The following is a 26,666-nucleotide window of genomic DNA, read 5'->3' on the forward strand; positions in this document are numbered from 1 at the left end:
CTCACTCTAGTGTTCTCACCTGGGAAATCTCATGAACAGAAGAAGCTGGTGGGCTACAATCCGTGGGGTTACAAATGGTCAGATATGACTCAGCAACTAAAATCAAAAACACATGAGATGATGGATGTTAACTAAACCTATTGTGATGATTATTTCACAGTTATGTAAATCAAATCATCATGCTATACAGCTAAAATTTATACAGTGATGTGTGTCAATTCAGAGAAGGCGATGGCACCCCACTCCAGTACTCTTGCCTGGAAAATCCCATGGACGAAGGAGCCTGGTAGGCTGCAGTCCATGGGGTGGCTAACAGTTGGCTACGACTGAGCGACTTCACTTTCACGTTTCACTTTGATGCATTGGAGAAGGAAATGGCAACCCACTCCAGTGTTCTTGCCTGGAGAATCCCAGGGATGGGGGAGCCTGGTGGGCTGCCGTCTAGGGGGTCGCACAGAGTCGGACATGACTGGAGTGACTTAGCAGCAGTGTGCCAATTATTTCTTAATAAAACTGACAAAAAAAAAAAAAAACAACACAGGACTTGGCAGTGTATGTGCATATTTGTGCGTTCAGTCACACAGTTGTGTCCACTCTTGCAACACCATGGACTGTAACCTGACAGGATCCTCTGTCTATGAGATTCCCCAGGCAAGAATACTGGAGTGGATTGCCATTTCCTCCTCAGGTGATTTTCCCCACCCACGGACTGAACCCATGTCTCCTGCATCTAGTCTCCTGCATTACAGGCAGATTCTTTACCACTGTGCCATCGACAGGAAATAAACAGCAAAGGATGTGACTTTGGAGGAGGTCGATCTGGGTTGTAATCCCAGCCCCACAATTTACTTACTGTAAGATCCTAAAAAAGTAATTAAACTTCTTTGGGCCTCACCTTTCTTCTCTAAAAAATAGTAATCATGGATGCCCATTTTCCTTTTCTCCTTGAAATACAGCTAGGCTTCATTTCCTGAAGCCACAGTGATGATACTAGTAATCAGTACTAGTGTTTAATAACGAGTATCATGCAAACACTGACCAAGCAGACCAGATACAACTCATCAGAAGAGTCACCAGCGACAGACAATTAATGGGACACCCCACTGAATGCCAGCCCTGCAGAATCATATTTCTCCATGAAGGCATGGACACAGTGCTGGCAGCTTAATTAGAGAGTGGAGAAAGGTGAAATCCAGGAAGACCCACCCCCCCCCCCCCCCCGCCAAAATAAAACATAGCTTAATAACTCTCAGAAGCATTTGAGCAGGATTTTATAATTTATTAAGTCCTTTCACAAACATTGCTTGAATTATTAAAACAGTTTCCTGGAAAACACAGTATTGAATCCTCTCAATTCATTTCAATTAAATGCATTCATAATATGCAAACAGTTGATACAGGTGAAAAAAGGGGTAAGAAAGGATTCCTACTTTAGGGATTTTACATTGTGCTAGAGGTTTGGACAATATACCATTGATTGCTTCTTTTCTAGATGCTTTTTGTTACATGATAGCTAAAAAGTATGTGAATGTTTAACTTTTGCTATAATTAGTAAATTGTGGGGCTGGGATTAGAACCAGATTAACCACCTTCAAAGTCACACTCTTTCTTATTGGTTATGTATGTAACTATATGGGTTTCCCAGGTGGCTCAGTGGGTAAAGAACCCACCTGCAATGCAGGAGATATAGGAGACATAGGTTCAATCCCTGGGTTGGGAAGATTTCCCTGGAGGAGGCCATGGCAACCCACTCCAGTATTCTTGCCTGGAGAATCCTACGGACAGAGGAGCCTGGCGGGCTACAGTCCATGGGGTTACAAAGAGTCGGACACGACTGAAGCGACCGAGTGTGCATGCAAGCAGGCACCTGTATATACAGGCAAGTCCTGCTGAAACTGGACCCTTCAGGGCCTTCCTGGGACAGAACCCCACCCTGTGCCCTCTGCCTGCCTCTTGTTTGTAAAAAGTCTCCTAAACCTTCGCTGAGTTCCAAAGAGCAGATTCATACGATTACTAACTAGGGAAGTGAGGTAATACAAAAACAAAGGAAAAGCAAGCCCAATATAATCTTAAACCATGACTTTTATTTTAAACTGATACCTTGCTTTATGACCCCAAATTGCCCTGTGGCTTTAACCAACTGGTTCCAAGAGGGCTTAAAATATATGACACTGGCGGGGTGGAGTGGGGCAGTGGGGGGAGTCAATTAAGAACTGAAACTCCTGACCCATCACAAAGGCCCTGAGAAATAATAAAATGCCTCATCCATTGCTATTACTCTCTCCTAGAGAGGAGTTGAGGGATCACAAGACACTGATTAACTGATTTGCTTTGTAGGAACCCATAGATTAATCACAATCACCGAGAACACATCTAGTCACAGGACAGTGCCAGGGAATCTGCAACTGAGACATCCTGAAATCACAAAGATCCCCTCTCCTTTACCTTTTGTGCCTTTCAGAACCTTGTGCCCCACTCAGTCAGCAAGATAAATTGAATTTGACACAAGTCTAGCTCTCCCATCATCCATGTTGGTGCCTCTTCAGCTAATAAACCTTTCTTTGATCCAAACTCTTTTTTTGGCCTCACAGTATGTCAGGCACACAAAGTTAGGTTCAAAAACACTCTAGGCGGGGGTGGGGGTGGGGGGTGCGGGGAGACGGTTGCTTTTGCTCTTTAACATTTATTTTTATTTATTTGTTTGACTCATGGGGTCTTAGATGTGGCATGCAGGACTTTCTGTCTTCTTTGCCATATGTAGGATCTGTAGCTGCAGCATGCAAACTCTTAGTTGTGGCACGTGATCTCTAGTTCCCTGACCAGGGATTGAACACGGATCTCCTGCATTAGGAATGTGGAGTCTCAGCCACTGCACCACCAGGGAAGTCATTCGACAACACTGCCTTTGAGTCTTCACTTGAAATACTACCATAATCAGCCTGTATTCCATTCCAGCTCTTGGACTGTGCGTCTTCAGTGACCTCCTTACCCTTCCAGTTTCACCTTCTCTATCTTTGTGCATTTCTCTTTCTTCCCAGCTTAAGAACTTGGTCTCTTTCACCCTTAGCTTTTTTCCCTGCCCCTGACCACCACCCCCCACCCCCTACCCCCGACCCCGCTCCGTCCCCCAGCCTCACCATTAGAATCTACCTCCTTCTGCCAAACCCACACACCTGAAACTGTTCATTAAGTCAGGTGGAGAGAATCTGAAATCTTGTTGTCGTTCAGTCTCTAAGTCATGTCCCACTCTTTGCAACGCCAAGCAGCATGTCAGGCTTCTCTGTCCTTCACTATCTCCTTCTGATTTTAGCCTGTGTCTGAACACTTGATATTTTCCCTGGTGGTTCAGCAGTAAAGAAGCCACCTTCAGTGTTGGAGAGGTGGGTTCAATCCCTGGGTTGGGAAGATTCCCTGGAAAAGGAAATGGAAACCCACTCCAGTATTCTCAGAGAATTCCATGGACAGAGGATTCCATGGACAGAGGAACCTGGAGGGTTACAGTCCATGGGGTCGCAAAGAGTCAGGCACAACTTAGCGGCTAAACAACAAAAACAAAATACTTGAGACTTGATGTGGGAAGAAGGGAAAAGAAAGATTTGAGTGTGAAAAAGGAGGCTTATGGCAGTGAAAATAAAGTGAAAAGAGGCTCTTATCTGAGACTACTCTGGGGAGAAGATAGGAAAAGGACAGCAGTGGGCATCTCGGTCCTGCTTTCTAGAAACGTAGCCTGGAGGCAGCAGGATCTCAGGGAGAGACTATATGACCATATGGAATGACCACTTGGCAGTCATTCCATTAACTGTCTTAGAGACTCCTGTAATGCCAGTTTGATATAAAAAAAATTAGGTAAATGAGGCCTAAAGAATCATGTGAACAAAGTAGTAAGCATTCCTCAGCAGGGGGACCTGGTGGGCCAGTGGTGAAGAATCAGACCTCCTTCTCATGCCTACCACACAAACACCTTGGCACTATGAGAGTAAAACCCTAGGACTGCTTTGTGTGGGGAGTAGCAGAAAGTCCAAGAAGGCCTGAGGTTAAATTTCCCATTAACTCAGTAAGGATGGCACTTAAAATAGAAATTAATTTGTTCCAAAAATAAAGTGGTATTTTTTGTGCACTTGAATTTATGGTTATGATTCATGCTTGCAGCCTTTTTTTTTTTTTTTTTAAACAATTTATAGCATGAGCTTTGTTTCCTTAATAATTGAATTGAGAATTTGTTTTCCCAAAAGGAAATTTAGGGGACTGGATAACAAGTGGAAGAGAATTTGGGTCACTTTTATAAGAGTAATCCTTTTAGTGATAGTAAACTCCTTCTTGGTAGGTCCAACCTCAGCATAAGTACCAGCAAAGGAAAGGTGTCAGAATTAAAGGAGTTTAATCCAAGAAAGAAAGAAATTTTGAGGATCAGAGATTTGCTTCAAGTGATATAGTAACCAATGATGGACTTAACTTCCAGTCTGTAGCACTGATATCTTTCCTCTCCTTTCCTTTTGTCTGTCTATTCTTATGTCATTTCCTCTCCTACCCACATTTTGCCCTATCCTGAGTATGAAAGTCAGGTTATAATAACTTGCAATTTTGCATATATTACTGGTCACATTTTATTTATGGTTCTCATTCAGAACATGACTCATTTTTCCCCATCAAGGAAATCAGACTTTATTTTGGTAATGTATATGCAAAAAACTTTGATATATGTAGAAACTTAATGTTGAATGTCCCGGGACATGATTCAGAGGCTGACTGGGGGAAGGCCTGAATCTCTGGCTGTAGGGGATTATTGTGGTTTGGCAATGAGAAGCTGGGAAAATTGGCTTCTGGAAGAGGGAGAACTTCACCTTTCTTTAGTGAAGGAAGTCGGTGAATATATCCAGTTGGTCTCCAGTGGAAGCGAAAGTGTCCTTTACCTGGACCTCTTTCTTTGGAGTGCCTAGGTGGTGGGTCACGGCCTTGGCGATGGTGGTCTTGGGGATCTTGCCTATGTGGTGGTGGGTCACAGGGTCCATGGTCATAGAAATCATTGTCATGGGGATGATGTCCATGAGGATGATGTCCATAGGGGTGATGTCCATGGGGGTGGTGTCCATGGGGATGGTGTCCATGGGGGTGGTGTCCATGGGGATGGTGTCCATGGGGTTGGTGTCCATGGGGATGATGTCCATGGGGGTGGTGTCCATGGGGGTGGTGTCCATGGGGATGATGTCCATGGGGGTGGTGCTCATCAGAACTATGGTCATGAGGGGGCCTATGGTTCCCCTTGGTGCCAAAGGGAGGGTGAGGACATCTTAACCCTGGAGGGGGAAATGGTAGAGGAGCCCTTGCTTGAAATGGTGGACTGTCTGAGTGATTTTTGTGTTCTAGAGGAGGTGGGCATCTAAAGTTATATGACTCATGGGGATGACCATGATCTTTAGATCCACTGGGCTTAAATGGAGGCCTTCCAGCAGGAGAATGCTCATGCTCGCCAGAGTGGAAGGGACGGCCTAAATGATGTTGCACAGCACTGAAGTTTCTATGTTCCTGATGGTGGAAACAGAAGAGTGGATATCATCATGTAACACAAAAAGAAGCTAGATGTTTAATTTAATTTATGTCAATGGCATCTAGATTTTAGATTCCACAGCTTTTTTAAAAGTAGGATATCAAAAAAGGATTTCTCAAATTCTTATCTAGCCAACTCACATTCAAAATACAAAGAAACAAAATCAAAATACAAACAAAACTATCATTTATTACCATCATTATTTCACAATAGAAATATTTTATTTTAATAATCAAATAACATTTGATTATTTTAATATTTTTGTTATTTTCTGACTCTTGTCAGAGTCAGAAACTTAATCTCAGAGTAAAGGGTAGTCCTTTAGATGAAATAAACATTATATTGTGAAAACACTCATTATTATTCTTCCCATCTCAATATAAACTGATGAAATTATACTATAAAATGATCCTTATCTATAGATCAACCTTTGGAAAATTAGTGCCTTATAATTTATATTCTCAACGAGAGTCGAGGTTTTTGGTACAAACATCTCCTACTCCTAAAGGATGATCACTTATCTCTGTGTACTTCTCCTTGTTCAGATTTTAATTTTTAAGAAATCTGTGGAGCCATGTTCATGGTGACAAGGCTGCCCCCTCTACTTGGGGTGGTGCTGGTACATGGGCACTGGATTATGCTCAGGTTTTTTTGTTTTTTGTTTTTTTCTGATATAAAAAACACTGTGAAGAATATCTTGGTATCGAATAAAAACTTTCTGGGACATATGTAAAATACTGTTTTGAGTCTTATTTCATACACCTTTATATAGTAGATTTTAGCATTTTTTTTAGGTTCTATGCCTAATATTGAAATTAAGTGTCAGCACTGGAGTCCTGACTACAAGAGCCACTTTCAATTCATTAGAGGTTGGTTGAATTAATCATGATTTTACTTTTCCAGCAAATCTTACCCTTCTCAATTCTTGGGGGGAAAAAATCCATATTTTTTGTGTCATATCAGCAATTTGTACTGTCCCAACTGTACTTTCCCTGTTCTCTCTGTATTTCTCCTCCTTGTCATCCCTACTCCCTCATCCACCATCTCTCTTTCTCCTTCTTCTGTCTCTCTCTGTCTGTCCCTCTTACACACACACACACACACACACAATACACACCAACAACCATAAGAACAATATATGCTGTGTGTGTGAAAATATCACCTATTTTGGCACTGATCATGACAAAGGCTACTTAAGCAACCCACCTTAAGGTTGAAGACTTCACAGTTTGTGACAATGTCTTTTGGGGTTTCCAAGTCAGAGGCTTCTACATCATAGAACAAATCTGCTCTGCAGAATCCAAAGATCTGTAAAGAAGCGATAAACCTGTTAGGGTGTGTGTTTTTGAATGTGTCTGTGCAGGTGGTAGGAAGGTATCCAGCTTTGTTGTGAACTCCCAGACATGTGGGAAAGGAAAAGAGGCTTTCGAAAAATCAGGGTTGTTGTTTAGTCATTAAGTCATGTCCTGAGGAGGGTAAGATACACCAGAAAATAAGGAGATCTTCATGCAGATACCTGAGTATCAAAGGGTAAGTAACTAGGGGAACAAGCCCTTTGCTTGAGCATCAGGAAGACTGGATTCTAACCTCAGCTCGGTTGTGAACATCAGGCAGGACCCTTTGCTGAACCTCAGTTACCTCTTTGTCAAATGGAGTCACTGTGAGGTGTAAATGAGGTGACATGAGTGGCAGCACCCTTGGGTGTCAGTTCTTAACACCACCTAGTTATTTGTTTTAGTTTAATCCTAATGGGTAAAAAAAAAAAAAAATCCAGTGCTAAGTGTAGGTAAATAACATGTATAATTTTATAATATATGTGATACTCTCGTGATTCACTTAACTGCTCTGTGCCTTAGTTTCCCCATCTGTAAATCAGGAATAAAAATAGTATCTACTTGGTAGGGCAGCAGTGAATTAATAAGGTAACATATGTAAAGCAGTTAGAAGGATGCCTGGCACATAGTAAGTGGTTTCTGAATGTTACCTAGCACTTTGCAGACACTGATTATACTCACATGAGAGTGTCTGGGAAAGTGGTGACTGGAACAGTTCCTCACAGAGAAGTCCAGGAAGTAACTGGTACCTTCCCCTCCTCTCTAGAACAAATTGGATCCAAGCAGTTTTAAGAATATAAAAAGTTAAAAAAAAAAAAAAAAGCTGTAGATGCTTACTTTTCAACATACTATAAAGTACTATGAGGATTCAAAATCTCCAATATGCACTATTTTTCTGATGGTCTCTGCCTTTAAAAAATTTATCACATGAGTGATAAGGTGATTACTATTTCATTGAAAGTTTCAACTAATACAGACATAATTAAGGGTAGTGTGAAAAATCAACCTTTGTGCCTCCCATTCTCAGAGGTACCACTATCATCCACTTGATGGATTTTTCCTTCAAGCCTTTTCCTAAATATGTTGCACATATACACATACATCTAATAATTTAACATAAATGGGATCATAGTCTTAAATATTGTTCTGTAACCTACTTTTTCCATTAGCAATATATCTTGAAACTCTTTCCAGTGCATAAACATTCAAAATGTTGTTTTTAGTAATTGCAGCATATTCATTCCATTGTTTGCAGGCACCATAATCTATTTAACTGCATTTACAAAATGCATGACCGACATCAACTAGCTGCTGCGCAAGGCTAGCTTGGGTGGGAAGCACTGAGGTCCTTGGACTGGGAGGCAGAACTCTCTCACTCCAGCCACACCACTAGGAGTGGTGAGGTGGGTGCTCTGAGTCTCTGTTTTCCATCATAATACAGGAGATTAGGACCAGATGATTTTAATGACTCACATAAGTTTTATTATTCTCTTTTGTCTTTCCCTCTTCCTTGTTTGGGTTTTTCCTTTTCTCTGTTCAATATTCACACACATATACCCACAACTCCAAAAGCCAAAGAACTGAAGAAGGGAGGCTCAATTTAAAAGGCCTCAAATTAAAAGGTCGAGTGAGAGCAGCAAAGAGGCCCAGGGCTGCCAAGCTCACACCGGCTGCGCTGGACTCTGGGCCTTTGGTGCTGGCTAAACGCTAGAGGAGACTCACCGCTCTCATAGCCCTCTTCACTTTGTCCACTCTGAAAGGAGCAAAGTCACTGTTCTCCCTTTGGTACTTCTCCAGGGCTTTTTCAGCTTGTTTTCTGTACAGCTCAGTATCCTCAAAGAAATCGAAGAGCACTGGGCTGTCTATAGTATTGGTCAGTGCCGAAGAGACTGGAGAAAGAAAGTGGCAGTTTTGTGGTTACTGAGTTGGAAACAGTAATGTCAATGTTGGGATTTGATACATGTAAGCATAATGGCAAGAATAACAATAGCTTCCATTTTACAGATGGAAATTGAGGGTTGGAGAGGTAACTTGTTCAAGATCAAGTCAGTCAATCAGTGGCAGAGCTCAACTTAAACCCAGATCCTTCTAACGCTCAAGTCTCTGTTGTGACCCCTATTCTTGACAACCCATCACTCATAAAGTGCTAATATTTTAATGAACTCTTCCCTGTCTCTGCCAAGGAGAGAGGCATCGTTAACACAAAATTTTGCCCAGAGAAGAAAAGATGCAGCTCAATCTTTCTTTATGGCAACTTTGTGTGGGAGTTGCTTGACTGTAGAATTTTTATATATTGAACCATGTTAAGATTAATTATTTTAAAAGAAATTCTGTGATAATTCTTTCTGAAAAGGTGAATTTAAAAGGTGTGTAATTTAGAGTCAGCACCAGTGGATTAGGGTCATGTCTTTGCCACACTTTGGCTCTGTTCCCCAGGCTAGGTCATTGAATCTCCTTGAGGTTTATTTTTATATCTAAAATTGAAAGTATTGTAATCTTTACTTCATAGCCTTGTGAGATTAAACAAGTTAATATACGTATAACTGCTTTGTGAGCATATGTAACTTTCAGTCGTTGAAGTCAATACTTGAACGCTAAGTACTTTGCAAAGTGTACTACACAGGCTATCCATTTAATTCTGGGAAGAACCTGAAGGGATAATATTATTGTTATCCTCATTTTGCAATGGAGGAAAGCTTGAAGAAGTAACTTGCCCTTAAAACCATACAACTAATAAGTGTTGAGGTTGGGGTTCAAACTCAAATTGGACCCCAGAGCCTATGTTCTCTACAATGATGTCATATTGCTGCTGCTGCTAAGTCGCTTCAGTTGTGTCCGACTCTGTGCAACCCCACAGACGGCAGCCCACCAGGCTCCCCCGTCCCTGGGATTCTCCAGGCAAGAACACTGGAGTGGGTTGCCATTTCCTTCTCCAATGCATGAAAGTGAGAAGTGAAAGTGAAGTCGCTCAGTCGTGTCCGACTCTTAGAGACCCTATGGACTGCAGCCTACCAGCTCCTCCGCCCATGGGATTTTCCAGGCAAGAGTACTGGAGTGGGGTGCCATCGCTTTCTCCATGATGTCATACAGCCTCTTGTGAATTTCTGTTTTTAGATGTTGAATTTCTATAAAAGAAGATGTGCCAGTAACAGGGAAAAATCTCTCTTCTCTTCTCAAGAGAGCAATTAATAATTGTATCCACAAGGGCAGGAACCATTTCTGATACATACTTCATAGACATCTATGATGAATATCGTTTGATTGAATTTTGTATGAACCTAGAATTAATTAGCATTTTAACAGACAATCATACCAGAACTTGTGGTGCAGTTAAAGTCATTCACTCTAAGATCCTCAGGCCCAGCCAAAAGTGTTATAGCGATTACCTTACATTGTCCAATCACCTGTAAGAAAGAGAGGTTTATGTTATTGCCTACTTCTTTCCTTAGGTTGACCCGAGGGAAAAAAAACGTGAGGCAGCATGCTCCTACTATCCATCTGAAATTATTGTGCTTCCTCTCACCAAACCCTCTCTCAAAAACATGTATTTTCTTAGCATAGTTCTGTAAGCTGGATATGCTACAAGCATCCAAAACCCTCATGAGAACCACAGAGAAAGTGTTGAAAGAGATCATGGCCATATCCCAAACATTTTCAAGGAAAAAAAAAAGCTAAAACTGTTGGATATGTAGTCATCTTATTTTCTGGAACTGAAATCTTATATCTTTACTCATTTATCTTTGCATCTTCCTCTGTGGCAGAGAACCTGGACTCTGAGAACCCATGTGCAATGTGCAGGACAAGACTCAATTCCTTATGGTGACTGCAACTAATCCCTTTGGCCATTTCTGTTAGGGAAACCAGTATTCACAGTTACAGGTTCAGAGGTTCTTAGACATTAGGTGATTTGCCCAAGGTCTCACAGGTGGTCATGCTCTGACATGAGACCATAAGCCCCACTGACTTTTCTTGAACTGGTTTCCCAGTATGGCTCTCAAGAAAATATTACTTGAAGTCAACATAGTCCTTATAAGCCAAGAGGCAGAAGTTTTGCTCTTATTGTTTTACTGTGTAAGCTCAGGTGTGCAACCACCCTGGGCAAGATATTTCTGCTTCTTTCTATCTATTGATAGAAGTCAGGAATGCTAAGAGGAGAGGAATAGTACCCAGTTTACTTACTGTTTCAGACGGACGACGAGAAACATTCAGCTCACAGTCGTCCCAGTGCTTCCTGGACAGGACTGGACAGTCAGATTCTTTCACATCCAAGACTAAATAGTAGACAGCTATGGATTCCTGCGGAATTCCAAGAAAGCGATGGCTGGGTAGTATGTGGAAATCCAGAGTTTCCCAATAAAAATAAGCTCTTTATTTCTTAAAGGGAATTCCTGTCATTCTACTCCTCTTCAAGTCATTGCAGGTGCCCTACCTTTATATCATTTGATCTGTTTATTTGATAAAAAGCATCAGCAAGTTTTCAACTGGTCATAATATTTCTTCTGCCATGAATTTTAAAGAACAATCACGAAAAGGCAGTGTTGGTTTGGGTGGAAGTATTGAAGGTACAAGACTAGAATATAAGTGATGACAGCCATATTATGGCCTCCATTCTATATGCACATTTGTGTCCTCTCATCCAGTTCTATTCCTGAACTTGGGCTTCTTGTCTTTTTTTAATAGATTGACTCTTTTTTTTTTTTTTTCCTTTGGCAACTTGTGGGATCCTCGTTCCCTGACCAGGGATCAAACCTGTTCCCCTTACAGTGGAAACTTGGAGTCCTAACCACTGGACCATCAGGGGAATCCCAGATTTCTGGTCTTGATTTCAACTTGCCCAAAGCTCAATTCCCTCTCTTCACTTACAAACTAGCTCTGTCCCTCTACCTCCTTTGTCTAATCAGAGATGCCATTATTTATTGCCTTAGTCTTTGGCTTAAGGAATGTCTCTCTTCCAAGATGATGGCTGTTCCAAAACCCACAGAGAACCTCTGGAACCCCTCTGCCTTTGCTCTGTTTCTGCATACCTTCCTTCCAGATTCCCTACACACAAAGGAGGTGGTATACCAGGAATTCTCCTAGAAGGCCATCATCCAAGCCATTTTGCTATTCAAATCCTGCTCATTCTTCAGGGTGCAAATGAACCCTTCTCCCATCCATCATAATTGATCTTCTATTCGACCCCTCCAGCATTTATTCCACTCACTTAGTCACCTGAGTATATTCCATCTTACCCAGTTCACCTATGTGTGTGTGTGAGCTGATGATTATGTCCTTTAGAACAAAGCCCATAGTTTATTATAATCTTTCTCTTATAGCACTTAACCATTGATTGGGCTCTGCATAAGTACTTATAAGTATTTAGAGGCTGATCAAGGACATAATGACTGTGCTTAGTGGCTTCAGTCATGTCCAACTCTTTGCGATCACATGGACTGTAGCCCAACAGGTTCCTCTATCCATGGGATTTTCCAGGCAAGAACACTGGAGTGGGTTGACAAGCCCTCCTCCAGGGGATCTTCCCGACCCAGAGATCAAACCCACGCCTCCTATGTCTCCTGCATTGGCACGAGGGTTCTTTACCATCAGTGCCACCTGGGAAGTCCAGGACATACTAGTAACAAATACTAATTCAAAGCATAAGAGAACAGTTAGAGCAGCTCTGAGGGCTTCCCAGGTAGCACAGTGGTAAAGAATCTGCCTGCCAATACAGAAGACACAACAGACACGGGTTCGATCCCTGGGTGGTGAAGATCCCCTGGAGGAGGAAATGGCAACCCACTCCAGTATTCTTGCTTGGGAAGTCCATGGACAGAGGGGCCTGGTGAGCTACAGTCCATGGGGTTGCAAAGAGTCAGACATGACTGAACACAATACAGCACAGAGCAGCCCAGAAATGAAACCAACAACCCTGACCAAAGCCAATCCACGGTGCAAAGTGGCAGGCTTAGGAGCTAGCATCTCCTTTGGCCCTGGTCCATCACCTCCCCACTCAGCTCTGCCGTGGGAGGCTCCTCACCACTTTGTCCAAGTGGGCATCAGCGACCCGCAGCAACTGGAAAAGGTAGCCATCCCACCGTCCTTTATTGATCAGGTCCAGAGCTCTCACAGCCACAGGCTCAACGGCATCGCAGCCTGTGGGATTCACAGCACAAGAACACTGCTGTGTGATCAGAAGGATGGACAGCAGTGCTGCAGTGAGTACCTTCATTTTGTTAAAATGTGAAAAGCATCCCTTGCTCTGGGATACCACGGCAGAGAAGTTTATACAAATTTTCTAAAACGCACACACAACTGATTAAGCAAGATTTTATACATTTTTGTTATGTAACTGGGGATGTTCACCTTGACCCCTCGTTCAAATATCTGTCAACATTCTGTAAATGATTAGTGGGTCCTGGGGACAGAAAGTTGAAACATGCCATGTTTATAAACATTCCTCGTTTTGAGGCTAATGCCCTCAAAACCACGTGTCCCAATGTGGGGAAGACAGTGAGATGTTTTATAGTAATTGTTCAGAGACGGTGTGATCAGCTTGTGGTCATTCTTCTAATGGGTTTGAGGTGTGGTAAGTAGGAGTCAGCATTATCAACCTTCAGGCCTGACAGGTCTGGGGTCTGTGTGTTTGGAGGCAGCATACCATCATTAATTGTTAACTTCTCCCACCTGAAGGGGATATCAGTATCTGCAAAACAGCTTAAAGATACTGTTGTATGTAATGGTTGAAGAGGAAACAGGACCTAGGTCCAAGGCTACTCTTGACTGTTGCTCCTGGTCTTGAACCCCTGTGCATGCTAAGTCACTTCAGTCATGTCGGACTCTTTGTGATCCCACGGACTATAGCCTGCCAGGCTCCCCTGTCCATGGGATTCTCTAGGCAAGAATACTGGAGTGGGTTCCCATTTCCTTCTCCAGGGGATCTTCCCCACCCAGTGATCAAATCCGCATCTCTCTCTTGCATCTCCTGCATTGGCAAGCAGATTCTTTACCACTAACACCACCTGGGAATCCCCTCTCTTTTCAGATTAACAACTGCTTGAATTGAAAGTCAGGGAAGGTCATGGAGGTTTCATGAAGAACATGAAGGCTATTCCCTGTAATCAAAGAAATAGGGGACACAGAAAAACTGTGTGCCCAGGAGCCCCACAGGGTCCTGCTCAATATTACTTGGGAAAAAGTTGGGAGCACACTCATGTCATTCCAGTTCTTTGTTACCCTTGAAGTATGCTAAAGAGAATTAGTTCATGTGGAAGAGGAAGGTGCTGAAGGTAGCAGTCAAGTCATTCGATGCCCTTCCCAGAGATAGGGTCAGAGGGCATATACGATTGGATGAGGGACCCAGCACTGGGGGATAGGGCTGAGATTAAGCTAATCCCCCATCTGCACCCCTCCTGAAAAAACAGTATAAGTGCACAGATCCCTCATACCAGTAGAGCCCAGCAGCAGCAGAAACGATGAGAAGTCAGCCTAGGTTGCCTCTCCACTACCAGTGACTTACAGCACCTGCCTTCCTCCCCAGTCTCCTTGCAGTGTCGGAGTCTATAGCCACAGTTCTCAGCCTTGAATTCATATTGGAGTCACCTGGAGTCGGACACGACTGAGCGACTTCACTTTCACTCTTCACTTTCATGCATTGGAGAAGGAAATGGCAAACCACTCCAGTGTTCTTGCCTTGAGAATCCCAGGGACGGGGGAACCTGGTTGGGCTGCTGTCTATGGGGTCGCACAGAGTCGGACACGACTGAAGCGACTTAGCAATAGCAGCAGAGGAGCTTTTCAAAATCCTTATGTCCAGGCCTCCCCCAGAGCGATTAAACCAGGGGCTTTCCATATGGACCCAGGTGTTGGTAGTTTTCCCAATGTGCAGTCAAGGCAGAGAACGGGTTGAGCTTTGGACACAACCCCAGGGAACGGAAAGAATTTGAAGAGAGAAGCCATGGGGAAGGTGTATGGAATGAGACCTCACTTCCAGAGTTGTAGTCTGATATAGTGAGCGTTAAAAGGGGAAGAAATCTGTTATGAATTATATTTGAGATTGTACCTTTAATATTAGTAACACTAGCTTTTAAATATCCAAACCAGACGGTTTCAGTGTAATTTAGAATGACAGGAATAGTATGGAATCCGGCCACGGTGTTACTCAGCAGCTCCAACCCAGGGAGGAAGGGGAAGGTCATTGATTAGAACACAATCGTATTATGTTTCAATGGAGAACAGGTTGAGCTCCTTAATTAGGCTTTTCTAGTATTGCTACACTGGCCACACCCAATATTGAGGGCCCTGGGTGAGTCAAATGCTGGTGGAGGGAAAGAGACTGGAACACTGAGGGGATGGAAGATGGCGCTGACAGTGAGAATCAGCTTTTCCTGAGCACTCTTGTAGAAGGACTGATGCTGAAGCTGAAACTCCAATACTTTGGCCACCTGATGAGAAGAACTGACTCATTTGAAGAGACTCTGATGCTGGGAAAGATTTGTCACTCGAGTGTACGTTCCTCAGTTCTTTGTCTCGTCACAACAAAGATTTGGAGCGACGGACATTAAAGCCCTCGGTGCGTCACAGCTCTTGGGTCTTGGACAAACCATGTTATAGCTCTTAGGCAATCAGTGTTACAGCTCTATTTTATTTAGAAGATAGCAGGAGAATCCATCCTTGAAGTGTGAGGGCATGCCAACCCAAAGACTCGAAGAGAAGAGAGTGAAGAGAAGAGAGTGGAGGAGCGCACAGGGGAGGGGAAGGGAGGGAGAGAGGGAGAAAGAGCACACGCACACGCACACGGGAGAGAAAGAGAGGGAGAAGGCACTTTGGCTCCTCCTTTTATGTTTTTTCCTCCACCTGGGCCTGCCCTATGCAAATTGGGCTTAGCCAGGAGTGCTGTTTGTTCTACCTGAAGTCTTCACTCTGGTCCTTGGACCTTCCTTTGACCTTCCTGTGTTCTATTTTCGCCGGCTTTTCCCTTCCTTGTCTTTTAGCCACCGCCATTTTGGACTCCTTTTCTCCATTCTACCTACCTAACAGATTGAAGGCAGGAGGAGAAGGGGATGACAGAGGATAAGATGGTCGGATGGCATCATCGACTCAATGGGCATGAGTTTGAGTAAACTCCAGGAGTTGGTGATGGACAGGGAGGCCTGGCATACTGCAGTCCATGGGGTCACAAAGAGTCGGACTCTACTGAGTGACTGAACTGAACTAAACTGTTGTGTTAAGACCTAGGGGTGGTCATGAGAGCCATGCATTCTCTTCTTGCTTTATTTTTTGGCCATGCATGTGGTGTATAGGCTGTTAGTTCCCTGACCAGAGATTGAAATCATGCTCCCTGCGTTCGAAGCACAGAGTCCCAACCACCAGACCACCAGGGAAGTCCCATCCCCCTGCTTTATTGAACCTTAAAGACAAATAGGGTACTAGCGATGTGTTACATTTCTTGCTAGACCCTGACTGAAATAGGGTCAAAGACACCAACTGATACCCCGACTGAGTCATTTTTCCATCTTAAAGGAGGCAAATAAGGGTAATAGTGTGTGAATGTTGTCTATTGCTCTTAAGCAAATTATACCAAGGCATATGAACCTCTTCTGGGAAACAGCTCCCAGGAGGGAGGAGAATAGTCATATCTGCAAATTCCCTGTCGTATGAGTTTGCTAGGGCTTCCAGAACAAAGTACCACAGACTGGGTGGCTTAAATAATAGAAGTAATTCTTTCATAATTCTAGAGACTAAGAAGTCCAAGATCAAGGTGTCAGAGGACTGGTTTCTTCTGAGGCCTCCTTGGCTTGTATGGCCATCTTCTCTCTGTCCCCACGTGTTCTTCCCTCTGTACGTGTCTGTATGCTAAATCTCCTCTTCTTATAAGGACACATACTGAATTAGGGCCCACCCTAATGACTTCATTTTTAACCTAATTACCTCTTTAAAGACCTTACTTCCAAATACAGTCACGTTCTGAGAAACTGGGGATTAGGACTTCAGTATATGAATTTTATGGGGACACAATGCATCCCATAGCACCTGTCCAATTTAAAAAGATGTGTGTGTGTGTATATATATGTGTGTATATGTGCAACTACATATATTTGTGTGTGTATATGTGTATAATATATATGTATAAACACATTCATTATTATACAGTTTTTTAAATTAAAAAAATGGGAGTAAATGTTATCTAGTTCCTTAATTTCTGCTCTGGGAAAAAATTTTTAAAGGAGTCAGAAAGTTCCCCAACTTGAAACAACGTTTTGTTCTCCCCAGGCTTAACCACAGGCTACAGGCAAATGTCATTTCCATCTACCCCATCACTAAATTTATCAAGTTCTAGGGCTTGAAAACTATTCAGACATGTGAGGAAAAAAAATCCACCTTCAAGTGGAAGGTTTTGCAGACAATATCTGACCAATACTTGGTGTTGAAATGATTGTGGGATAAAGGAAGAGTGAAGTTCTGATGAATCCCAGTCTCTTGATATCCTTTAATTTTCATATTATTTGATCAAAAGAATCACACTATGCTTTTGTAAAAAATTAACAGAAATCTCAATTACATAGAGTTGGGAAACCAGAAGGGGGAGCACTCATGCCCTGTGATGGGGCAGAGCCTAACAAACAAGAAGAGAGACTTTTGTCCTGGCAACAGCTCAGCCAATGGAAAGCCACGGACTCTGTTTACTATAGCTCTCTCAACTTTCTTTTCCTCTTTATAAAAGTTTTCCTTCCCTTGCTGTCTGGGGAATTCTCTGCCGCTCTCTGAATTTACAAATCCTAAATTGCAATTTTCTGCTTATCCCAAATAAATCCATCTTCGCTGGAGAGATAGCTGGCAGTGTATTTGTTTCAGGCCAACAGTTTGGTGGCCTGTACAAGGCCCAGATGCCGAGCAGCTCCAGGGTTGGTGAGCAAACAGGTGTGGTATCCACAGTTGAACCAATTGTTGCTCATGGCTTTTCCTGCCCAGGAGTTTGAAGATATAGCTTTCTGCCCAGGAGTTTGAAGGTATAGCTTTCTCCCAGATTTGAGCTTATACCTTCTTTGCTTTGTTCAGTTCAGTCGCTCAGTTGTGTCTTACTCTCTGCGACCCCATGGACTGCAGCACGCCAGGTCTCCCTGTCCGTCACCAACTCCCGGAGTTTACCCAAACTCATGTCCATTGAGTCAGTGATGCCATCCAACCATCTTATCCTCTGCCATCCCTTTCTCCTCCTGCCTTCAATCTTTTCCAGCATCAGGGTGTTTTCCAATGAGTCAGTTCTTCGCATCAGGTGGCCAAAGTATTGGAGTTTTAGCTTCAACATCAGTCCTTCCAATGAACACTCAAGACTGATCTCCTTTAGGATGGACTGGTTGGATCTCCTTGCAGTCCAAAGCTCCAGGCTTTATTTGGCATCTGTTTAAAGGTTTCCCCTTTCTGGTTAAGGCCTTGTTCTGCATGTGAAGTTGGCACTTCTGCCTAACTTGAGGTCAGGCTGTTTCACTGAACCTGGCTAGGCTTCACCTATTCCCTGTGGAACAAAGGCTGCTTCAACAAAGGATACCTGAACCTGGGTATCCTTTGACTCATTACTCAGGGAACAGGGGATTTTTTTCTGAATCAGTGCGGAGTTTTTCAGCCTTTGGCATACTCCTTTGGAAGCACTGTCTTCTGGATGTTGGGTTTAAAAAGCCTTCAGTCTGGATCCTTCAGACTTTCAAGGTGTCTCAGTGGTAAAGAATCTGCTTGCCAATGCAAAAAGATGCAGGAGATGCGGTTTGATTCCTGCATGGGGAAGACCCCCTGCAGGAAGAAATGGCAACCCACTCCAATATTCTTGCCTGGCAAATTCCATGGCCAGAGGAGCCTGGCAGACTACCGTCCATAGGGTCACAAAGAGTCAGACACGACCAAGCATACACACACACACACACACACACACACACACACACACACAGATACACATACTGGATCCTTTAGGACCAAGCTATCTCCTTAAGACTGGCTGGGATCGGCCTGCTAGCTGTTTGAGCTATAAGATATTTGAGTTGTTTGAAATTGTTCTTTACTGTAGAGAAAAAACTCTAAGAAATGTGCTCCCAGTTATATAAGTATTTTTCAAAGTGCCCCCCATTACAGAGACTCCTGCTGATTTTATGTCTAAACATCTTCCTCATATTCATTTCTAGCTAAGTAAATAGACTTGACCAAGGCAATTTAGAATACCAGTGGTAATTGTGGGGGAATTTTGAAAGTCACAAGTTTAATTTCCTTAAAATCGAACTGGACTACAAGAGGTCAAAAATTTCCAGAACTGAGTGGCATGCTAATTTCACTCATTTTGAGACTTCTCAACTGTTATCAGGAGTCTGAAATTGTCTCTATAAAAGATTAACTGACACAAACAAGTGATGGAAGAAAGATAAACAGGCTCCCAAAGCCTGAAGCTCTTTTTCCTTGGTTTCTTTGTCCCAGGCTTTGCCTCTTTATTTATTTATTTATTTATTTATTTATTCTTCTTTATTTTCTATAACGCCTGTGCCTCCAATATATCTTCCAATCCTTCAGACAAATTCTCCCATCAAACTTTCCTTTTTCTCGGAAACTCCCCCCACTCCCTTACCAGCATGGTTTCTCTGACTTTTATCAGCTAGTTCATATGCTCATTGGTGAAGACCAGGTCCAGTATTGAATGAAAACCACTAACTGGGGAAGTCCTGAAAAGTCTCTAGAATTACAACTGGGAGTCCAGTCCACTAACTTACTATAATATATGATCAGGCTCAGGCAATCCCTAGCAACCTCATTAAAAAATTCCTAGGGCTTTTCCAAAGTCTGTTGATGGGAACAAAATCCAGGCTTGCAAATAAAACTCTGATGAACCAGTTCATGAATATCACACTAGACTTCAGATTCTGGTCTTCCACATGATGTTGATTCCACCTGGGTAGCTTTTAACTCTATGTTTATTAATGGGCTGAACCAGGATCTTTCCCTTCTAAAAGAAGGATCAGGATAGAATGCAACTATGTCTGCTCAGATTTAGTGAATTTGCCAAACCAGCTCTCTCATTCTCTAGATGAGTCACCTCCAAGGAAGACAGCCAAAATCCTAATATTCAACTCCAACAAATGAAGGCACCTAAACGAAATGAAAACCTTCCTGGCTTCCTCTACTGTTGCAAAGGACCAGGACTTTGGAAAAGAGATTGTTACAAATTTAACTGGTTTAGGTACCCTTAGCCCTCCAACCAGCCTTTCCAGCATCCTCCTGATTGTCGATGATGAAGCTCCAAGGAACTATAGGAGCTCTTCCTAATAATCCCTCTTAAATGCCTTAGAGAAACATTTTTCTGTATTGGGGGGTGAATCTTTTCCAGTCCTAAATGACACTAGAGCCATACTATTTTTGTTCTTCATATATATGTTTTATTGAAGTATATAGTTGACTTCGGAGAAGGCAATGGCAACCCACTCCAGTACTCTCGCCTGGAAAATCCCATGGACAGAGGAGCCTGCTGGGCTGCTGTCTCTGGGGTCGCACAGGGTCGGACACGACTGAAGCAGCAGCAGCAGCAGCAGCATAGTTGACTTACACTAGAGCCATACTCTTTGTTGTTGTTACTCAGTCGATAATTCATGTCCGACTCTTTGCAACCCCATGGACTGTAACATGCCAGACTCTCCTGTCCTTCACTACCTCCTGGAGTTTGCTCAGAGTCATGTCCATTGATTCGGTGATGCTATCTAACCATCTTATCCTCTGTCATCCACTTCTCTTGTCCTGAATCTTTTCCAGCATCAGAGTCTTTTATAATGAGTTGGCTCTTTTCATCAGGTGACCAAAGTACTGGAGCTTCAGCATCAGTCCTTTCAATGTTTCTGGGGTTGATTTCCTTTAGAATATACTCTTTGTACTCAATCCAAAGCTATAGACAGACCTTTCCTTGAAGCACTGAAACAGTTCTAACGGTGGGGCACTCCAGTGAGCCTCAAGAGGTTCCTGTGTCTGAACTCATTCCCTTTTGTTTAGGCCTTTTGAGAGATATCCACACTTTCCCCCTTAGTTCCTTTCAGTCATTTCAGTCGCTCAGTCGTGTCTGACTCTTTGCGACCCCATGGACTGCAGCATGCCAGGCTTCCCTGTCCTCTGCCCTCATTAATTTATTAGAGACTTCTTGGAGAAATATATTGGAACATATTTCTCCAAAAAGGGGGGCATAATTCTAGAAAACAGACAGTCATCATCAAAGTGACCCATGAGGTGAATTAAATGATCTTTTGATCTTTTATTTGTTCCACCTCTGTCAGTAGTAGAGTAGATTCTGGAAATCTGATCATTTGTCTCTATTGAATCAGCTACCACTTTCCTTATGGGCATGATCCACAGTATGCTTCCCATCAAGATTCGAGTAGATCCCTCAAAACTTCTTCCCAGAATCAATCAATACCCTGTTTGTAAAGAAAACCTTCAAGGCATAAAGCCCATAATAGAAGGTTACAAGGCTCAGGGCCTCATTTTCCCTTGTACATTAACAGCTCCTGCATACTTCCCATATTACCGGTGAGAAAATCTAAGGACCAAGTGTTGAGATTTGTCCAGGACCTCTGAGGCCAGGGGCAGCAGGTGGGAGGAGCTACCCCACACCCTGACACCCGAGGCCAAGGGAGGCGGCCGGGAGGAGCAACCCCAAATCCAAGGAGCCGAGGCTGCGGAGGGGAGGGCCTAGAGGAGCTATCCCACGTTGAAGGTCAGGAAGGGTGGTGGTGAGGAGATACCCCTCGTCCAAGGTAAGTAGCAATGGCTGCGCTTTGCTGGAGCAGCCGTAAAGAGATACCCCATGCCCAAAGTAAGAGAAACCCAAGTAAGACGGTAGGTGTTGCAAGAGGGCATCAGAGGGCAAACACACTGAAACCATACTCACAGAAAACTAGTCAATCTAATCACACTAGGACCTCAGCCTTGTCTAACTCAATGAAACTAAGCCATGCCCATGGGGCAACCCAAGATGGGCAGGTCATGGTGGAGAGATCTGACAGAATGTGGTCCACTGGAGAAGGGAATGGCAAGCCACTTCGGTATTCTTGCCTTGAGAACCCCATGAACAGTATGAAAAGGCAAAATGATAGGATACTGAAAGAGAAACTCCCCAGGTCAGTAGGTGCCCAATATGCTACTGGAGATCAGTGGAGAAATAACTCCAGAAAGAATGAAGGGATGGAGCCAAAGCAAAAAGAATACCCAGCTGTGGATGTGACTGGTGATAGAAGCAAGGTCTGATGCTGTAAAGAGCAATACTGCATAGGAACCTGGAATGTTAGGTCCATGAATCAAGGCAAATTGAAAGTGGTCAAACAAGAGATGGCAAGAGTGAATGTCGACATCCTAGGAATCAGTGAACTGAAATGAACTGCAATGGGTGAATTTAACTCAGATGACCATTATATCTACTACTGCGGGCAGGAATCCCTCAGAAGAAATGGAGTGGCCATCATGGTCAACATATGAGTCTGAAATGCAGTACTTGGATGCAATCTCAAAAATGACAGAATGATCTCTGTTCGTTTCCAAGGCAAACCATTCAATATCACAGTAATTCAAATCTATGCCCCAACCAGTAATGCTGAAGAAGCTGAAGTTGAACGGTTCTAGGAAGACCTAAAAGACCTTTTAGAACTAACACCCAAAGAAGATGTCCTTTTCATTATAGGGGACTGGAATGCAAAAGTAGGAAGTCAAGAAACACCTGGAGTAACAGGCAAATTTGGCCTTGGAATACAGAATGAAGCAGGGCAAAGATTAATAGAGTTTTGCCAAGAAAATGCACTGATCATAGCAAACACCCTCTTCTAACAACACAAGAGAAGACTCTATACATGGACATCACCAGATGGTCAACACCAAAATCAGATTGATTATATTCTTTGCAGCCAAAGATGGAGAAACTCTATACAGTCAGCAAAAACAAGACCGGGAGCTGACTGTGGCTCAGACCATGAACTCCTTATTGCCAAACTCAGACTGAAATTGAAGAAAGTAGGGAAAACCACTAGACCATTCAGGTATGACCTAAATCAAATCCCTTATGATTATACAGTGGAAGTGAGAAATAGATTTAAGGGACTAGATCTGATAGAGTGTCGATGAACTATGGAATGAGGTTCGTGACATTGTACAGGAGACAGGGATCAAGACGATCCCCATGGAAAAGAACTGCAAAAAAGTAAAATGGCTGTCTGGGGAGGGCTTACAAATAGCTGTGAAAAGAGAAGCGAAAAGCAAAGGAGAAAAGGAAAGATATGAACATCTGAATGCAGAGTTCCAAAGAATAGCAAGAAGAGATAAGAAAGCCTTCCTCAGAGATCAGTGCAAAAAAATAGAGGAAAACAACAGAATGGGAAAGACTAGGGATCTCTTCAAGAAAATCAGAGATACCAGAGGAACATTTCATGCAAAGATGGGCTCGATAAAGGACAGAAATGGTATGGACCTAACAGAAGCAGAAGATATTAAGAAGAGATGGCAAGAATACACAGAAAAACTGTACAAAAAAGATCTTCACGACCCAGATAATCACGATGGTGTGATCACTGACCTAGAGCCAGACATCCTGGAATGTGAAGTCAAGTGGGCCTTAGAAAGCATCACTACGAACAAAGCTAGTGGAGGTGATGGAATTCCAGTTGAGCTATTCCAAATCCTGAAAGATGATGCTGTGAAAGTGCTGCACTCAATATGCCAGCAAATTTGGAAAACTCAGCAGTGGCCAGAGGACTGGAAAAGGTCAGTTTTCATTCCAATCCCAAAGAAAGGCAATGCCAAAGAATGCTCAAACTACTGCACAATTGCACTCATCTCACACGCTAGTAAAGTAATGCTCAAAATTCTCCAAGCCAGGCTTAAGCAATATGTGAACCGTGAACTTCCTGATGTTCAAGCTGGTTTTAGAAAAGGCAGAGGAACCAGAGATCAGATTGCCAACATCCACTGGATCATGGAAAAAGCAAGAGAGTTCCAGAAAAACATCTATTTCTGCTTTATTGACTATGCCAAAGCCTTTGACTGTGTGGATCACAATCAACTGTGGAAAATTCTGAAAGAGATGGGAATACCAGACCACCTGATCTGCCTCTTGAGAAATTTGTATGCAGGTCAGGAAGCAACAGTTAGAACTGGACATGGAACAACGGACTGGTTCCAAATAGGAAAAAGGAGTTCATCAAGGCTGTATATTGTCACCCTGTTTATTTAACTTATATGCAGAGTACATCATGAGAAATTCTGGACTGGAAGAAACACAAGCTGGAATCAAGATTGCCGGGAGAAATATCAATAACCTCAGATATGCAGATGACACCACCCTTCTGGCAGAAAGTGAAGAGGAACTCAATAGACTCTTGATGAAAGTGAAAGTGGAGAGTGAAAAAGTTGGCTTAAAGCTCAATATTCAGAAAACGAAGATCATGGCATCTGGTCCTATCACTTCATGGGAAATAGATGGGGAAACAGTGTCAGACTTTAATTTTGGGGGCTCCAAAATCACTGCAGATGGTGATTGCAGCCATGAAATTAAAAGACGCTTACTCCTTGGAAGGAAAGTTATGACCACCCTAGATAGCATATTCAAAAGCAGAGACATTACTTTGCCAACAAAGGTCCATCTAGTCAAGGCTATGGTTTTTCCAGTAGTCATGTATGGATGTGAGAGTTGGACTGTGAAGAAGGCTGAGCGCCGAAGAATTGATGCTTTTGAACTGTGGTGTTCTAGAAGACTCTTGAGAGTCCCTTGGACTGCAAGGAGATCCAACCAGTCCATTCTGAAGGAGATCAGCCCTGGGAATTCTTTGGAAGAAATGATGCTAAAGCTGAAACTCCAGTACTTTGGCCACCTCACGTGAAGAGTTGACTCATTGGAAAAGACTGATGTTGGGAGGGATTGGGGGCAGGAGGAGAAGGGGACGACAGAGGATGAGATGGCTGGATGGTATCACGTCCATGATGGTATCATGGACGTGAGTCTGAGTGAACTCTGGGAGTTGGTGATGGACAGGGAGGCCTGGCGTGCTGCGCTTCATGGGGTCACAAAGAGTCGGACATGACTGAGCGACTGATCTGATCTGATCTGAGCATAAGCAACATTGTTATCCCTCATACCTTACTAACATCCGTTCTCACTGGAAGTAAATTTTTTTTTACTGTAATTGATTTACGCAGTGCAGTCTTCAGTATTCTATTTAAAGAAGCTAGCTAGTACCTTTTTGTCTTTACTTGGGAAGAAAAAAATTCACCTGGAAAGCAATGCCTCAGGGTTATACTGACAGTCCTTCTGAGGGCTGATCTGAGATATTCTTTCTTTCTTTTGTTTTTTGGCCACACCATGGGGCTTGTGGGATCTCAATTCCCTGACTAGGGATTGAATCCTTGCCTTTGGCAGTGAAAGCACAGAGTCCTAACCAGGGACTGCCAGGGAATTCCCTGGGCTGAAGGCTGATTGGGATGATATAAAGTTCCTTAGGGGTTTTACTTTGTTGCAACAAAGTAAAAGGTGGATCCTTTGCTTCTTCGCTGTCTTTCTCAAGCCTTCTCACATTAAGACAACATCCACTTGCTAAATCTTTTAGCCTTAAAGGGACTTAAGGTTGTCAAAGAAAAATTGTAGCTTGTCCAAACCCAGGTTTGATATTTAGAGCATCTGATAACAGAACAAGGCTGAACTGAGATCCAGATAAAACCTCACAGTGTCCTAAGTCCCATCAGACCTAAAACTAAGCACAGCTGTGAGGTTTTCTCAGGCTAGTTGGTTATTAATGAATTTAGATTCCAAATTTCTTTCTTATGGCCGAACCTCTATGTTTTACTCAGCAATAAAGGCTGCAGTTTTGTGGGAAGAACTGGCAACACAGTCTTCGAGGCCTTAAAGGAGAGTCTGATGAGCTCTCACCTGACTTCAGGCATCCCAATGATCAGATTCCCCTTCTCCTTTTTGTATATGAAGAGGAAGGGAATGCCTTAGGGTACTCACCAAAAACACAGGGACCACCGTCAACTCACAGGGTATTATGGCCAGCAACTGGATCCTGTGGCAGAGGGACACCTCCCTTGCCTTAGAGCTGTTACAGCCACTGCCCTTTTGGTTAAGACCACTGAGAAAATTGTCGTGGGATCCTTGTTAACTATTTTTGTACTTCATACAGTTAGAAGCCTCCTGAACTCTTATCATGCTCAACATTTCTCAGCCGGTCACCTTACCTCTTTCTTATGAAGTCCTTTTGTTAACTGTTGCTCACATAACTCTTTTATGTTGTAATAGCCTTAACCTGGCTATGGTTCTGCTCTTCGTCACTGACAAGTGCTTCGAGGCTGCTTAACGCTGATAAACCTGATCCCTATAATGATCTGTAGGAAATTCCATTGGTAACACTAGTTTCTCATGGTTCGCTGATGGCTTTTATTTAAAGGTGACAATGGCAAATATTGTGCTGGGAATACCTTTTGGTCTCCTTTTGATGGGGTTGAGGCAGCATCTTTACCTAAGGCTACTTTGGCGTAACAGGCTGAATTATATGCTCTTACACAGGCTTGTTCTTAAGCCAAGGACAAAACTGCTCTTATTTATACTGATAGTAGCTATGCTTTCAGAGTAGCTCATGATTTTAGAATGTCATGGGGGAAAATGTGGCTTCCTTACTTCTCTGGAAATAAAATTTTTAAATGGCTCCTATGTTTAACAATTATTAAAAGAACTGCTTTAACATATTGCTTTAGCTATTATTAAGATCCCTGGGGCATTCTAAACTTGATTTTCTAAGAGAAATTCACCTTTCTGA

General features: G+C 43.0%; 1 protein-coding gene across 1 annotated transcript; it reads right to left on the bottom strand.

Annotated features, from left to right (window-relative positions):
- Positions 1 to 4,636: 4,636 nt before the first annotated feature.
- On the bottom strand, positions 4,637 to 13,107 carry HRG (histidine rich glycoprotein). Its single transcript, NM_173919.2, is given in 7 exon segments — positions 4,637 to 5,523; positions 6,752 to 6,853; positions 7,561 to 7,641; positions 8,602 to 8,768; positions 10,193 to 10,283; positions 11,059 to 11,175; positions 12,896 to 13,107. Coding segments are annotated over 7 exon segments (1,611 nt in total). The 5' UTR covers positions 13,088 to 13,107; the 3' UTR covers positions 4,637 to 4,662.
- Positions 13,108 to 26,666: the final 13,559 nt, after the last annotated feature.

Source organism: Bos taurus, chromosome 1 (assembly GCF_002263795.3).
Source record: "Bos taurus isolate L1 Dominette 01449 registration number 42190680 breed Hereford chromosome 1, ARS-UCD2.0, whole genome shotgun sequence".
NCBI lineage: Eukaryota > Metazoa > Chordata > Mammalia > Artiodactyla > Bovidae > Bos > Bos taurus.